Raw genomic sequence first — 14,616 nt, 5'->3', positions numbered from 1 at the left:
GAAATTATAAACAACAATAACAAAGCCACAAAAGGACCACATCACTTCTAACATGAGTGACAAGTTGATGGTGACAACATAATCACTATATGCAAACATCAATAACTATAAAAATCTTTTAATAAACTTTACTGTCCTATAACAACTTCATGCTGCTAGTACAAATGCTATAATTTGGAAAACAACTAAACCTTCTGATAAGAATAAAGAATTAAATTTTCTTTGCAGTTGGCATATTAGTACCAGTTTGTTTCAAAACTGACCGAAAGTCCAAGCAAAATTAATCAGGTAAGTCATACAGCTACTAAGAAAATTTTGCTTCAAATGAGGAAATTATACCAGAGAAACAACACAATTTCATGCATTTTCAATAATTAGTTATAATCTTATTCTATCCTGAAGCTAAAGAAAACACAAAGTCGACAGATAGGATCAAGATGAACTTAAGTGTTTATTACCTCACAAGACCACAACTAACTCAACATTTTTCTGAATATACTATGTACCTCCTGCAATGTAAATTGCTTAACAGCAAGCAGCAATGCAAATTCCAATGGAACACTAGTAAAGCATTTTGTATTTCACAGATATTTATATAGTCACCTCGCCTGTCTTAGTGGCAAGAAAGTTGGTTTATGACCACACTGCCTGCATGTTTCTGCATTCCCCCTTTCAACTTTACAACCAATGGATAAATTTTCATAAAATTTAGTACATATGTTAAGTCATAGTTGTGTATGCTCATACACATGTGCACATGATTAATGATTAATCCAAGAAAGACCAGTTGCCCAGCCTCAAGTCTCTTATGTAATACTATGATTAGTGAGGTTACGTAGCAATACATTCTGCCAAATCGCTAGTTCTGTTTCTTCCTACATTTCCATTTCCCTTGGTTATGATATGTGATAACTGTCATTAATTCCTATTAAGAGTCAAATGGCATAAAATTAGCTTCCTCCAAACATCAACAGTGTCCCTGAAAATTATAAAACTGATACAGAAATAATAAAGTCCATATACTAAAGAACTTAAAGAACAAGTGTGTGAATATATGTGTATAAGTACAACATTATTTCTTTTACCCCCAGGAAAATGAGACTGGATACACAGGGCAACATAATAATGTGGGCTCTACTTATCTCCTGTGATATAATCAGCACTACAAAAAGCCAAAGCAGAAAGAACTTCATGTACCAAACAAAACATGATATAACAGACAACAATCACTTCAACTGTTTTGTTGATGCAAAATGTGTGTCCCTTATAACTGCAGAAATGCAGTTAAATTCTGTGGATATACCTACATATTCTATCTGGTGCATCCAGGAACAGTTACACATCCCTATGGTAATATGGAAACTAGAGACAAACAGCTGTAGGACTAATTCTATGGACATACCATCAGGAGATGCACTACTGATGATACTACATTATGAGTTCATAACAACACTTACAGTACAAATAAAAGCTTGTATTCAGCACTGCAGCCCCAGGACTCAATTTATGTTTATCATTCTGTACAGACAAACTTTGGAAAAAAATGATATTCTGGCTATATTTGAGATGATGTGGCAACAATACAACATTCTTAATGTTGTTATACTGACTATAAAAATATATCCAAATGACATAATCATAAATATCTCTGATATTAAAGCAGATACATGGACATATGATCCTTTCATTTCACATCTATATGAGGACTTGTCCAATTCTAAAAGACTGAATTTGCAAAACTTGAATGGTCTACCACTCAGGGTTTCACTGTTTGGACATTATCCCACATCTTATTTGTTACAAGAGAGTAACTTAGAGACAAAGGTATCATTATTCCCCACTAATGATAGTCAGCACCTTAACTGGGAGTCATATCAAGGTGTGGATGGACAGATGTTCTCTACCATAACCCACTACATGAACTTCACTCCTAAAATTACTACTCCCTCAAATGGAGAGGTTTATGGTTTTCCCTTGCCAAATGGTACCTTCACAGGTGCTCTTGGAGATGTTATTTATAAGCATGTGGACATTTCTTTCAACTCCCGCTTCATAAAGCATTATAACACTGCTGATATTGAATTTTCCAATCCCATACTCAGTGACAAGATGTGTATTATTGTCCCAAAAGCCAAGCCAATTCCACACTGGAGAAGAATGCTTTCAAGTTTCAACTCAGAATTATGGTTAATATTATTCTGTACATTTGCCATAGTAGCAAGTTTTAAATTCATCTTGAGGAAGTATCATAACCCTAAAGAACTACAATGGCTTGTTATTCTTGAAACATTTCAAGTCTTTTTGCTTATTGGGATACAGAATTCTCCAAAGGTAACATCAGAAAGGTGTTTTTATGCATCCTGTCTAATATTCTGCTTGGTCGTAATGAATGCTTTCCAAGGTTTATTAGTAACAAACATTACATATCCCACTTATGAAGCAGACATTAACACGCTTGTTGAATTGGATCACTCCAATCTTCCTATATGGAGCCGTTCTCCAGAGAATAAGGACGTCTTTAAAGACATTGGGACACCAGTCATGGAAAGATTACTGCAGAAATTTAGTGTTTTCAATGGCACTGCTGGTGAACTGCTAAATCATGTTGCCAACCTGACAGATGCAGCAGTTATTGTACGTGAAACCAGTTCAACATACACTGAATCTATATACGTCGCACAAGATGGTACACAACTCATTCACACTGTAGAAGAATGTCCTGCATATTACCATCTAGCTTACATTTTTCCTAGGGGGTCTCCTTATTTACCCCTTATCAATATCTTCATACTAAGAATGAATGAAGCAGGGCTGACATTTAAATGGCATCAAGATGGAACTGATGTTAAGTCTCTCTTATCTTACAGGAAAAAAAAATACAGAAGCCAAGAACCTCTTAAAGTGTTTTCACTTACAGATCTACAACTAGCCTTCTATATATTTGTTGCTGGACTAATATTCAGCATACTGGTATTTGTGTTGGAAGCCCTAATAGGATACTAGCAATGTGTGTAAGATCGATCCAATCAATAATTTCACTTTATGCATTTTGTTATTGTTGTAGGTAGAATCAATGTTGACACTGTAAGGACCAACTGCTGTGCAGGAAAATATTTTCCCACATGCAAGATGTAAATGCTGCACATTAAAGCTTGAAAAAAGTCACAAATAAATATTATGTGGACATTAATACCATGTAAAGTGTCCACCTCCACAAATACAAGCATGCAAGAAAAAACAGCGTTTTACATTAATTAACATAGTCATCAATCTTCTCCTGAGCTATTAATTTCAAGAGGCTTTCTGCTAACATTAACAATGTTATGTTTTTGTTTTATATGTGCTCGAAGACCTCTCACACCTACTTAAAAGCAGATATGTATCTGTGACTCTGTGGCTGATATGATTTAATATTTAACTGGAACATGGAATAATGTGTTCCCAAACAGACGATGTAAATGTCACACATTACAGGTTAAAGAGCAGTGGCTTGAAAATAAGTATTATATGAATCTGACTGTAATGCAAAGTATACACCCACTAAGGAGACTAGTGCAGCACTAACACTGCAAACATGTATTTAGATGTACTTGATTTCAACCTCAGCCAGGTTAATGAGTGTTATAACTGGCTGAGATTTCCTATTGACTTATCATACAAACATCAGGATAGTAGCTTGAACAGACCATTACGCCCTCTTTCCAGATTCTTACAGCACCTACTTGATTATCTTTGCACCCCATTCAAAACCACATAACCTCTTCAGCTGAAGCTGTGTCATCAAATATTTCAGAACATAATCAACCAATTCAATCAATTCAAGTGCAGCCTCTTTCACATACAAGAGAACAAGAATGAAAGGACAAGCTCCTAAGCTGTAAGCAGTATAATACTATTAATGTTCACAAAGTATATTTGCACCTCATTTTTTTGTGTAGATTGACTGCAAGATGCATTAGTTTGTTGTACATTATCATGCAAATGATCTGCACTCTAGATCATGTACTGTGACAAAAACTGCCACCATTTATGAGAGGTAATCATGCTATATTTCAATCACTCTTCAACTGATATAATTTCTTTCTATAAATACCACACACTTTCATTACATGACTACAAGTTGACATGAATTTTCAGAAGTAAGATTACTGTATTTCCTTCACGTTGCCATTATTTCAGCAAGTACTCATACTTGATTTTGTTTTATTACATATATGAAAACCCTTAAATTAATTTCACTGAAGAACCAAAGAGGGAGAGAAAAAGTAAATATAAGTTCATGTAAATCTTATAAAAGTGATGTAAGAAAACATGCAAGTGTCTTTCAAAGAATTCCCTACATCATAAGTTTTAAAAATATGCATCTTTCAACGCTCCACACTGTTCCATGTTTCTTGTAGCACCAGAGTACAATAGAATATAAATTATTTTTTTCTATTTCAAATGAAACAGGAATATCAGCTTTCAGTACATCATTGTCATAAATCTATCTCCCCACAGAAATGTCTTCATGAATCTGAATATGTCACACTCAATTTGGACCAGGCCTGGAACAGGCACTTGGGTGGTAACTAATATCCTTAAACCAGCAGAATCACAAGGTAACGATAATATTCTGCCATTTGCGGGGTGGACCTCTATCATAGACAAGAACTTCATCAACTTTCTTTGACAGCATTGCACTGGTCCAATAAATTAATGACATTACAAAATGCAATGAACCGAAAACAGACATACATATGAACAAAGCGGCAACATAATTAAATGTATCATATATTTATATTCAAACACATCAGGAATTTTAATATAAATGTCAACAGACACTCAACTTCCACATAGCTTCCAACGTTCCTCATTAAAAATGTTGCCACAATCATAATTCTCCCATTTCTTTTATTGCAAAGACACATTGACAATGCATCTGTCTTCTTTATACCCTATAATTGTCAGCTAATATAATAACCATAGCATTTAAGCTTAATACAACATTTAATGACAGTGCACAATGTTATTAATTCTCCAATAAAGATGTAAGATACCTCCAGTAAACACTTAATCACACCCACCCCTTGTTGTGACTTTGCTCCAATGAAGACGTAGCATGCCACCAATACCATTAGCATGTTCACAGGTAGGTACAACAGTTCTTAAGTTTCAATCAAAAAGAAAATGGATTCATTAGATACTTCTGTATTTTTTTAAACTGTTATAATTCTGTGTTGTGTTGTGTAAATTAAAATCTGTTACTGTGCAGTTTCATATAGAAATCATATTTTTAAAAGCAAAAGCTTAATACTGAGATTTTGAAGAAATGTGTGTTTTAACCTTACATAATACTATAGATACTGAAACATGCTTGAGACATTACACACAGAATAAGATTCATTAAACAAATTTAATTTAAAGCATAAAGAGTATCACTAAAAAGACTAAATGTAAAATATTACTGGAGAGAGGATTAATGTGTTACAAAGACAGTTCTCAATATTCTCTAACAAGTAAAGAAATTTAAGTATAGCATAATAATTCTGGTGTTTCGTCTATTACTGCCACTAGATTTTCAATTTGTGAATGCTTGCTACCATTCTGTGCATTCTATAACAGAATAAAACAGGCAGGGCATATGACCAGGGAACCCCGAAACAAAATGTTATCCACATCAGTTCAACAGTTCTCACACTATGACACAGTACAAAAATACCTTTTGTTTAATTATCTCAAAACCTATAAGGGTCACAGAACAAGTGTACTGAGCATAAAATGTGTTTCATTTTTTCTACAACTTTTGTTTAAAATATTTTTCACTCAGTGAATTACGCTCAAGATGGACACAAAAATGCATGTACATTCTCAGGTAAAGTGCCTGTTATTGCTGTCCAAATTCAACAAAAATATAATATGACAACAAAATTTAGTAAAACTTCCCAATTTGAAAGTTAACACAAACACTTCACCATTTTAAAGAAATGTACTTGATAAATGAAAGGTTTACTTCAGTGTGTGTTTGATGAACATTATCTGAAGCAGTTCTCAATTAGTAAATATTAAATACAGTATTCTGTAGAGTTAATTCTAGTCTTCAAGTAACTGATTAATATGATTCAACAGTATCTTTCTGCATTTAGATTTTATAATACTGTAACTTCTACATAAATACATACATCTTTATTACATTCCATGGATCCATAAGTTAGTCAGATGACGATAGGATGTAGAATAAGTCATAATAATACAATACATCATGATGTTGAACATGATTTAGCTTTTATTCTTGTAGTTTGTATCTTGGTTAGTACATGGCTCTCAGAATTCAGTATCAATAAAGAACTGTACAGGCCAAGTACAAGAAGAAAATAATCGCTGAAATACTGATATTTTAAGGTTATAAGAACCTAGCTCTTACATAAAATGGTCAGACTACAGGGGTAATATTGGGAATTTCTATTTGGACATACAACACTAAAAATTCCAAATGCTATATTTCTTTAGAACATCAAATAATTTGAAAATGAAAGAGTTCCAATTCTGAGATAAGTTATACTTCAAAAATATTAATCAAAAGTATCATTTTATGTTTCAGTTACAGCAGATGAAACTTAGTTCCAGGAGGTCTGTGCTAAAAGTTGTGTGTCAAATATAAACCATTTTCTACAAGAATCTCAAATGAAACCTTACTGATGTGAGATCTGAGGTTCACACAGCAGTGAAGATTTTGATGGTGGTCTTCTAGGTCATGTCATCATGTAGTCTTGTAAGTGTTTACCTCTGTTTCTCAGGACTGTATCTCCTCCATCTACAAGACCACACAGCATCGCAACCCAGTCGGCCACTATCCATAATCTTTACTGGCTTTCTCAATAATGGCAAACATAATTTCTGCCTACAGACTGTGAACAGCTTTGCAACAAAACATCTGTATCTACAATATAAAAGAATGACTGACACTCATCTGTTTTCCTTTCTATAAAATAAAGCAAGGTAAAGCTGTCCTACTACACACCATTTAGGCATTTGGGAGCAGAGGTAGAAAAGCTCCTACTCATTCTTAACCTCAGCACTAGACAGTGGTTTTTTTTCTAGTTCTTGTTGCACTTCCACTTTCACTGAAGAACTAGATGGCTTAGGGAACCTGAATGTTCATCACCGAATTAAGAAGAGCCCTCGACCAGTCCCTATCCTGGGCCAGCAAAATCCAATCACCTTCAACTCCTATCTCCCGCTTGATATTATCCTCCCATCTACATCTAAGTCTTCCCAGTGGTCTCCTCTCTTCAGGATTCCTGACCAATACCCAGTGCACACCTCTTGTCCCATCCATGCATGCCGCATGCCACATGCCCTGCCCATCTCATTCTTCTTGTTCATTGAATTATCAGACACTGAAAATGATTTTCAGACCCTGACTATGCATTAGTTTCCAGCCACCTAATTTCAAGCCACTAGGGTCAGTTTTTCCATCATTATTCAGTATACCTACCTGAAATTTTCATAGTGGCACTGTATCGACATAACACACAATAAAACCATCTGTGTGGATGAGCTCCATGATTTTGATACTATACAACCAATGCCAGTATCATGTCAAACCTCACCAACTGTACAGGCTACTATGAGTAACCTAGTTTGTATACTGATTATCAAACAACAGTATATGAAGTTAATTATTAAATTACACAAAATACTTCCTATGTTTTAATATGAAATCTTTTTTTGTTTGCAGGCATTTTGCCAAGTTTTCAATTACAGTTATGGGCAAGGCAGAGCAGTGTGTGCTTCTTTTGTTGGTGTGTTACATCAAAACAAAACAGAGTACACAAACCTTTAGTACTGTAACACAAGATTGCAAGTCCTTTCTGCCAGACAAATGGTGGACCACGCACTACTTTAAAATACTGAAACAATCGTATCACCTATTTGTTCTTAGTGAGACAATTCCGCATAATGAACCAATGTCTCAGTACATTACTATGTTATTGCATCAAATTCACATGCAAGAGATAACTCCTATCACCAAGTTTATAATCCTGCCAGACACATGCAACCAAAGTTTTCCTATTTCAAAGCAAAAATTTGTTTTGTTGTTGGCTGTAAATGAAAAAGAGTTGTTCCGTTTATTTCAGAATGCTAAAATTTGTATTCACCAATGGGATAACAATGCCCATTTCACCATCATAATACTACATAACTTCTTTCACAAAAATGAAATTACAATAAAATCTACAGCTCTGTCTATCTTTAATAATCTCTGGTCAAAGGAAAGAGTACTAAATGTTTTGATTGTGACAAGACATTCACACTTCAACTGTGAACTAAATGTATATACTAATAATTCCATAAAAGTATAGATGTACAATCCGTTTGAGATGAATGCAAACAATTCAAGAGGAAATATTTATAAGTTTGAATATGGCCATGACCTTTCTACTGCATACACACATAAAAGGTTAAGAAATGTCCATGGGTACCCACTGCAAGTTTCTATATTCGAGCAATACCCAACAGCAATTCCTATGAATAATGTTAACAATTCCACCACATATGAAGGAATGGATGGACATATCCTTTATAACGTGGCTCAGTATTTCAACTTCATGTTCAAGATTCATAATAATTACGGTAACAAACCATATGGGTCAGTGCTGCAAAATGGCTCAGTTGTGGGATCTCTTGCAGACGTAGTGTATGGGAAAACTGAAATATCATTTAATTCACGCTTCATTATGTGGTATGGCGTAGACGATATTGACTTTTCAATTCCTGTTGCCAGTGATAAATTGTGTATCATAGCACCGAAAGCTAAACGGATACCAAAATGGAAGAACATGTTTGTGTCTTACAAGACAGAAGTATGGTTGTCATTTTTAATGGTCTATGTTGTGTGTGCAATGTGCTTTTACTTCCTTCACAAATACAAATTACAGAAACATTCTACTGGATGTTTGCCTACACTTAACATGTTTCAAATTTTTGTGCTGTCACCAGTACATCGTCCTCCCCAGATCCTAGTGCAACGGTTGCTGTTTGCGTCATGCCTACTTTTCAATTTAGTACTCATGAACACATTCCAAGGACTTTTGGTTACCAACATAACAACTCCAAACTATGGGACTGATATCCACACAATGGACCAACTTCATGAGTCAAATCTCCAGATTCTCACAGGATCATTTTCAATAATGGATATGCTCAAGAATGGAGATGTTATTAGTAGAAAATTTAAAGTGTTTGAGGGAACACGACACAAAATGATCCAACAAGTACTGAAATCTGTTGCAGCTATTACTGAACGGGAGAGCAGTATAAGGTTTCTAGTCGCAAAATATCTCTCACCAGATGGCACATTACTGATGCACATGGTTGAAGAATGTCCAGCCTATTATTACTTAGCTTACATACTCCCAAAAGGTAATCCATATCTACAAGAGTTCAACTCATTTCTCCAAAAAGTTATGGAATCTGGGCTGACACAGAAGTGGTACTGGGATTCAACTGACATCAAGACAAGATTAAGTTACAGAAAATCTCATCCCAAACCAAAAACTCTGAAATTATTCTCAGTCTCTGATCTTCAGCTGGCATTCTACATTCTTATTACTGGACTGTTGCTTAGTTCATTTATATTTGTGGTGGAAGTTGCACTAGTAACAAGGAAAGTGCAGAAAATTACAAACTGAAAGAGTTATAAAGAACTTTCAATAAAAAGATGAATACCAAATTCCAGTTACAGACATACAGTGATAATTCAATGTTGAAATCACCACGTCTTAAATGAAATTCAAATCAGTATCATCAGATCCAACTTACAAACAGATAGTAACCAATTCACTTAACTACTAGTGAGTGCTGTAAGCAATGTATATTCTTAATTTCTTAAAAGTAAAGGTGTACAAACAGCTTGCTGAGCAAGATGGCATACATTTTTAGTGAAAAGACATAACAAAATGCTAGTATTATTAAAGTTCAGCATGAATTGTAAGTAAAATCATAATGCAGAAAAGGTTCAAGCACAAAATCATAATGCAGGAAAGGTCAAAGCATGTCTGCAATAGAGAGATTACTTAAGAAATTTTAAAATAAATGGTTTTACCTTGTAAACAGAACCAAACTGTATATTTTAAATCACATATTCTATAATTTAAAATTTATTAATTGGGGAATTTATTTTAAGTTGAAGATATCCGTCTTCTGGGTTATTGCGCTGTGTAGTCTGGTCGATATTGTAGTTTTTCTGTCATACTATAGTATAAGAAACTTTAAAATATTAACTATATCAAATCACTGTTAAGTTCAAGAAAAACAGTATGTAGTATATGTACACACATCATCAGTTACATTTATATCGAATGTCCTGACTGTTGCCTACATGGTAAAGTGAAGGTGCCCCTTCTGATGGAGCAGCAACAGGGGGTCCAGCACTCCCAATGGCAAGATGTTGACAAGAATAAAAGATGGCAGAAGGGATGCAGAGCTTAAATCTAGATCCTGGACCATCACATAAGCACAATACTCTTACCAATCCCAATAAACTCCAGCTAGTATAAAGATTCTGATAAGTCTGTATCAACAGCCATTTGAGGACTGAAGCAAGGACTCTTTAAACAAGAATGTGGTGTTTGTGTTCTACTCCAAGGTCACCAGGTCTCCTAATTGCACAAACAACTGTAATGCCAATTAGGTCTACAATTAAACATAACTTACCTATATTTCTTTGTGAATCTGTAGTATCACCCCAACTCAGAATTCCAGTGTTGATTTGTGAGTCCTCAATTCTCACCTTACTAGGACTATTCAGCAAACCTGCACCCATAAACACATTACATCAGTTCCTGGTTCCCAATTTCTAAGGTTGTTTTCTATGCATAAAACTGATACTGAAACTACCACATAATAAATTTAATAAAACATGTAGAATTTGAGGTTTTCACTGCAGTGAGTCTGAAGATTGCAGTCTTCTGGGTTGTTATGTGTAGTCTGGTAGATTTCCACCATTTCAGGGGTCATACTTACTCTGTCATCAGTTTTCTAAAAGGTTTTCCACCAAAATTCTGCATGTATTCCTTGCCACTATCATCACAGTTAGCCACATTCTAAGACCACTCCATCCTCCTACATATTATGGGATAATATCTAATCTGTAGTATGAAAGATTCCTAAACATCAAATTAAAACTGAACTTAAAAGAGTTTGTAAAATGGAGAAACAATACTACATATCAAACTACACATTAGCATTCTTGGTCTCTCTTCCCAACAGTTTAGTAGCCAGTATAATAAATGAACAAGAGTTTTTCATTTTCCACTCCATGATTAACAGTCTAGCAGTATGCAAGTGAGATGCAACTTAAGCTAGACATCACATAAAACACAAATAGAGCATGATATCAATTTGAAAAAGTCATTATCTTCCCTAGATTTCACTCAATGAAAGAAGAATTGTTGCTCTTTTATATATTTTTGTCAAATAATATATTCAAAAATGAGTAAAAAGGACTCTGTTGTATGTGCCCTTGCTCTGACAGTTCAAATTCTTTCAGTCAAATCAACATACTTGGTGAGTCATTCCCATTCGCATCAATCACTTTGCTGGGCAGCTTTGACAGTACTTCCAATGCAAGTGCAGGACATCCAGCTTTGAAGTGGGCATGAGCTGTTGTGAAGTACAACTGGCGCTCAAGAGGTGTGATGGAGTCCTCCAATAGTAACTGCAACCAACATCTTCAGTTAGTGCTCAGCAGCCACAAAAATCTGTCACTAATTCCCAGACCTGTTTCTATTCTATCCCTACACAGTTCTACCAGATAGTCTTTCATAAATTCTGGTCTGAATGTATGTGAACATTTCTAAAGCTAAATGTCAAAATTGGGAATTTTCCTTATAAACTTGTACTCAGGGTTCCAGAAATACATTCACTAGGAGAAAGATACAGAAAACTTGTGGCAAGTGTACGTTTAACCTCTATGTAAATGCATTAGCAATTTAAGACATGATAATGAAATATTCTCCAATCTGAAGTTTGAAGTTATGAGGTACTCTTATTGCCAAGTAATTTCACCATCCTTTGTGTGAGTGACTGTCAAGTTTTTGTGAGTTCAAGTCATGCCAATTGCATGCTGCAAGAACATACTACGTGATTTGCATATTTAAGTTATATTTCTGCAATCATGCATGCATTCTTATATTCTTTTCCTTAAACCAAACCCTCTCTACATAGAACTCACTACAAGCTTCTAAAAAAACAAAGACACCAATTACAACTTTTTAAAATTTTCTTTCAGTTTTAAAAACAACACTGATCAATTGTTATAATCAATTTCTATGGTTTTGCCAGTCTTTCTTATATTTACATAAATTCAACACCGAGACAATTATTTGGTCAATGAAGTTCTTAATATTACATCTTCCTTCTCTGTTGTCTAAATACAGTATATATTCATCAATAATTATTACCCTTCACATCCAAAAGTCACATACTCCCTTGGCATAATCCTCTTGTACTTACTAATAAATTTTTACTCTCCTATCCCTGAACTGAGATGTCCCACTCTCTGTACCACTCTATAATATTCACATGACTTCTCTGAGCACAGACTATTATTTTCAATTAGCATAAAAACAAAGAGAATTTAATCAAAACCTCTATGTGAAATCCAGTATGATAAAACTATTAACAGAGTTAACCTCAAGCAAGACAAAAATACTAGCTTCTACAGGAAAGCACTGCAACTCCCTAATATTATAATTAATTAGCTATTTAAACTCATAAATATCATGTGTGGACTCTTACTTGTTTGTCTGGATTGCTTGGTTTGGCATCAGAACCATAACTGAAGCCAGACAGAACAACAGCATGAGCAGTCTTCTTATCCTGAGCAGTAGAAGCAATATACTGACGAATCAGCAGTGGGTGTGTGCGCAGGTATACATAGAAGTTGAACACATTTGGGTTAGCTATCAACACAAAGATACACAGGATATCTAAGTATATTTTCCAGGAACATTAAACATTACATGAATATTTTTAAATTTAGTCTGAATAAAGAATAGATGCCAATACAAAGAAATTCTACACTTACACGAGTATTTTCAAAGGATTTTTGGAAAGTATTAATAACTAAATATTTTTAAAGTCTGTCTGAATAAGGCTAGCTGCAACACAAAGAAATTCACAATTTCTTAGAGTATTTTGCAGGAACTCTTTTAAAAGTCTTAATAATTAAACATTATTTTAAATGTAATCTGAACATGAAGAGATATGTGAAGTAACAAAATGTTACATTTAATTTCACTAGCAATAAATAACGATTAAGCATGGACAATTAATATCTTAAATGTTATTTACAGAAGTTCACTATTGAGTCAACACATTACAGAGTGAGAATATAATCCCTTACTGCTGAAATGTGTTGTAACCCAAACAATATCTCCTGATAAAGGAATTAGATGAAATGGAAATAGATTTAGAATTCAGAATTCCAATTTTTTGTTTTATCCACAGAAATTTAAGGGTTTTAAAATATGTACAAAACTCCAGTTCAATATTATTCAGTAATGATACTGATTTCTAAGAGAAGTCATTAAAAACAGATTACATTACCAAATTAGAAGGAAAGATATTTGTTTTAAATTATTTACTGATTTCAATTCACAGACAGGATGACATAAACTTATTTCTGTGGCTGTTTTAAAGTGACAGGTACATTTACATTTGAATTAGCTTCAGCATCATCAATGATATGGCACAACTTTCACAAGAGAACTGTTGTGAGAAAGTGCAAATTCTATAGTTTTTCTGATGAACAATGGCCAAATATGAAATGCATGAAAACACCAAACGGAGGAAATTTAAAAGGTAAGTACTGAAGTTAAACACAACTGGACAACTCAAATCAATAAACAGTTAATGGAAATTTCCAGTGTACATTATCTGCAATCACTCCACTCATGATCTTCATACCTTTAGAAACCGGTCATTCCTCAGCAAGAATAATTACAGCAAAATCATGTCTCACCTGATGAACCCTCAAACTTATCATCACTGTCAGAGTACTGTGGATGCATGGAGCCAGTGTTGGTTTGCAACAAGGTATTGAGGCTTCCTGTGTAATCTTTCAGAATCCAGAGAGCCATGGATCGCAAGAAAGGATCAGGGTGGGCCTCGGCCAAAGACTGATTCCCACCTTCACTATCACAGCCCAAGATTTCCTGAACAGAACAATTGATATAACTTTGTTTACTCATTATAAACTACATAATTTTTTTTATGACTGTCTTTTTACTGCAAATGTTACATAGACTTAAACAAGATAAAAGAATGATTTACGTATTGTAAACTAGAAAGGATAGGGAACGAAGTGTTGACTCACTGGTAGACAGAAGGCCAATCAATTACCAAGCAACTGTGATGTAACTGTTTTCCAGTAGCTTTAACTCAGCAGATATTTTAATATGATCTCTAGACCATAAAGCATACTATTTAAGGTATGACACAAAATTCTGAACAAAATAAAGATATAACATTCAGCTTCTATTCTGCACAGTTCTTTATAACTCCCTTAATAATGCAATAACATGGAATGATGCACATCACGTATAAACATAATGTAGAGACTTATTAAAC

The 14,616-nt window shown here is 34.3% G+C and overlaps 2 protein-coding genes and 1 pseudogene across 4 annotated transcripts in view; 2 read left to right on the top strand and 1 right to left on the bottom strand.

Moving 5' to 3' along the window:
* Rbcn-3A (rabconnectin-3 alpha) overlaps positions 1-14,616 on the bottom strand; it is a 127,058-nt gene that overhangs the window by 46,715 nt on the left and 65,727 nt on the right. For all 3 annotated transcript variants that reach the window (XM_022082100.2, XM_022082080.2, XM_022082090.2), the window contains exons 35-38: positions 14,009-14,201; positions 12,784-12,947; positions 11,548-11,701; positions 10,699-10,797 (exon numbers count right to left, since the gene is read on the bottom strand). In XM_022082100.2, coding sequence (XP_021937792.1) covers positions 10,699-10,797; positions 11,548-11,701; positions 12,784-12,947; positions 14,009-14,201 — 610 coding nt within the window. The remainder of the gene's footprint in view (positions 1-10,698; positions 10,798-11,547; positions 11,702-12,783; positions 12,948-14,008; positions 14,202-14,616) is intronic.
* LOC147871188 (ionotropic receptor 21a-like) lies at positions 1,096-3,003 on the top strand. The gene has a single exon (XM_087340112.1). It carries the CDS (start codon positions 1,096-1,098, stop codon positions 3,001-3,003), a length of 1,908 nt encoding a protein of 635 aa, XP_087196238.1.
* LOC147871187 (uncharacterized) lies at positions 5,102-9,674 on the top strand (annotated as a pseudogene).

The sequence above is a fragment of the Zootermopsis nevadensis genome, unplaced genomic scaffold (genome assembly GCF_977971745.1).
Source record: "Zootermopsis nevadensis isolate Lab colony 2312 unplaced genomic scaffold, Znev_1.0 Znev_ptg000061l, whole genome shotgun sequence".
Lineage (NCBI taxonomy): Eukaryota > Metazoa > Arthropoda > Insecta > Blattodea > Termopsidae > Zootermopsis > Zootermopsis nevadensis.
Note: the sequence above shows the minus strand (reverse complement) of the source record. Positions and strands in the feature narration are given on the sequence as shown.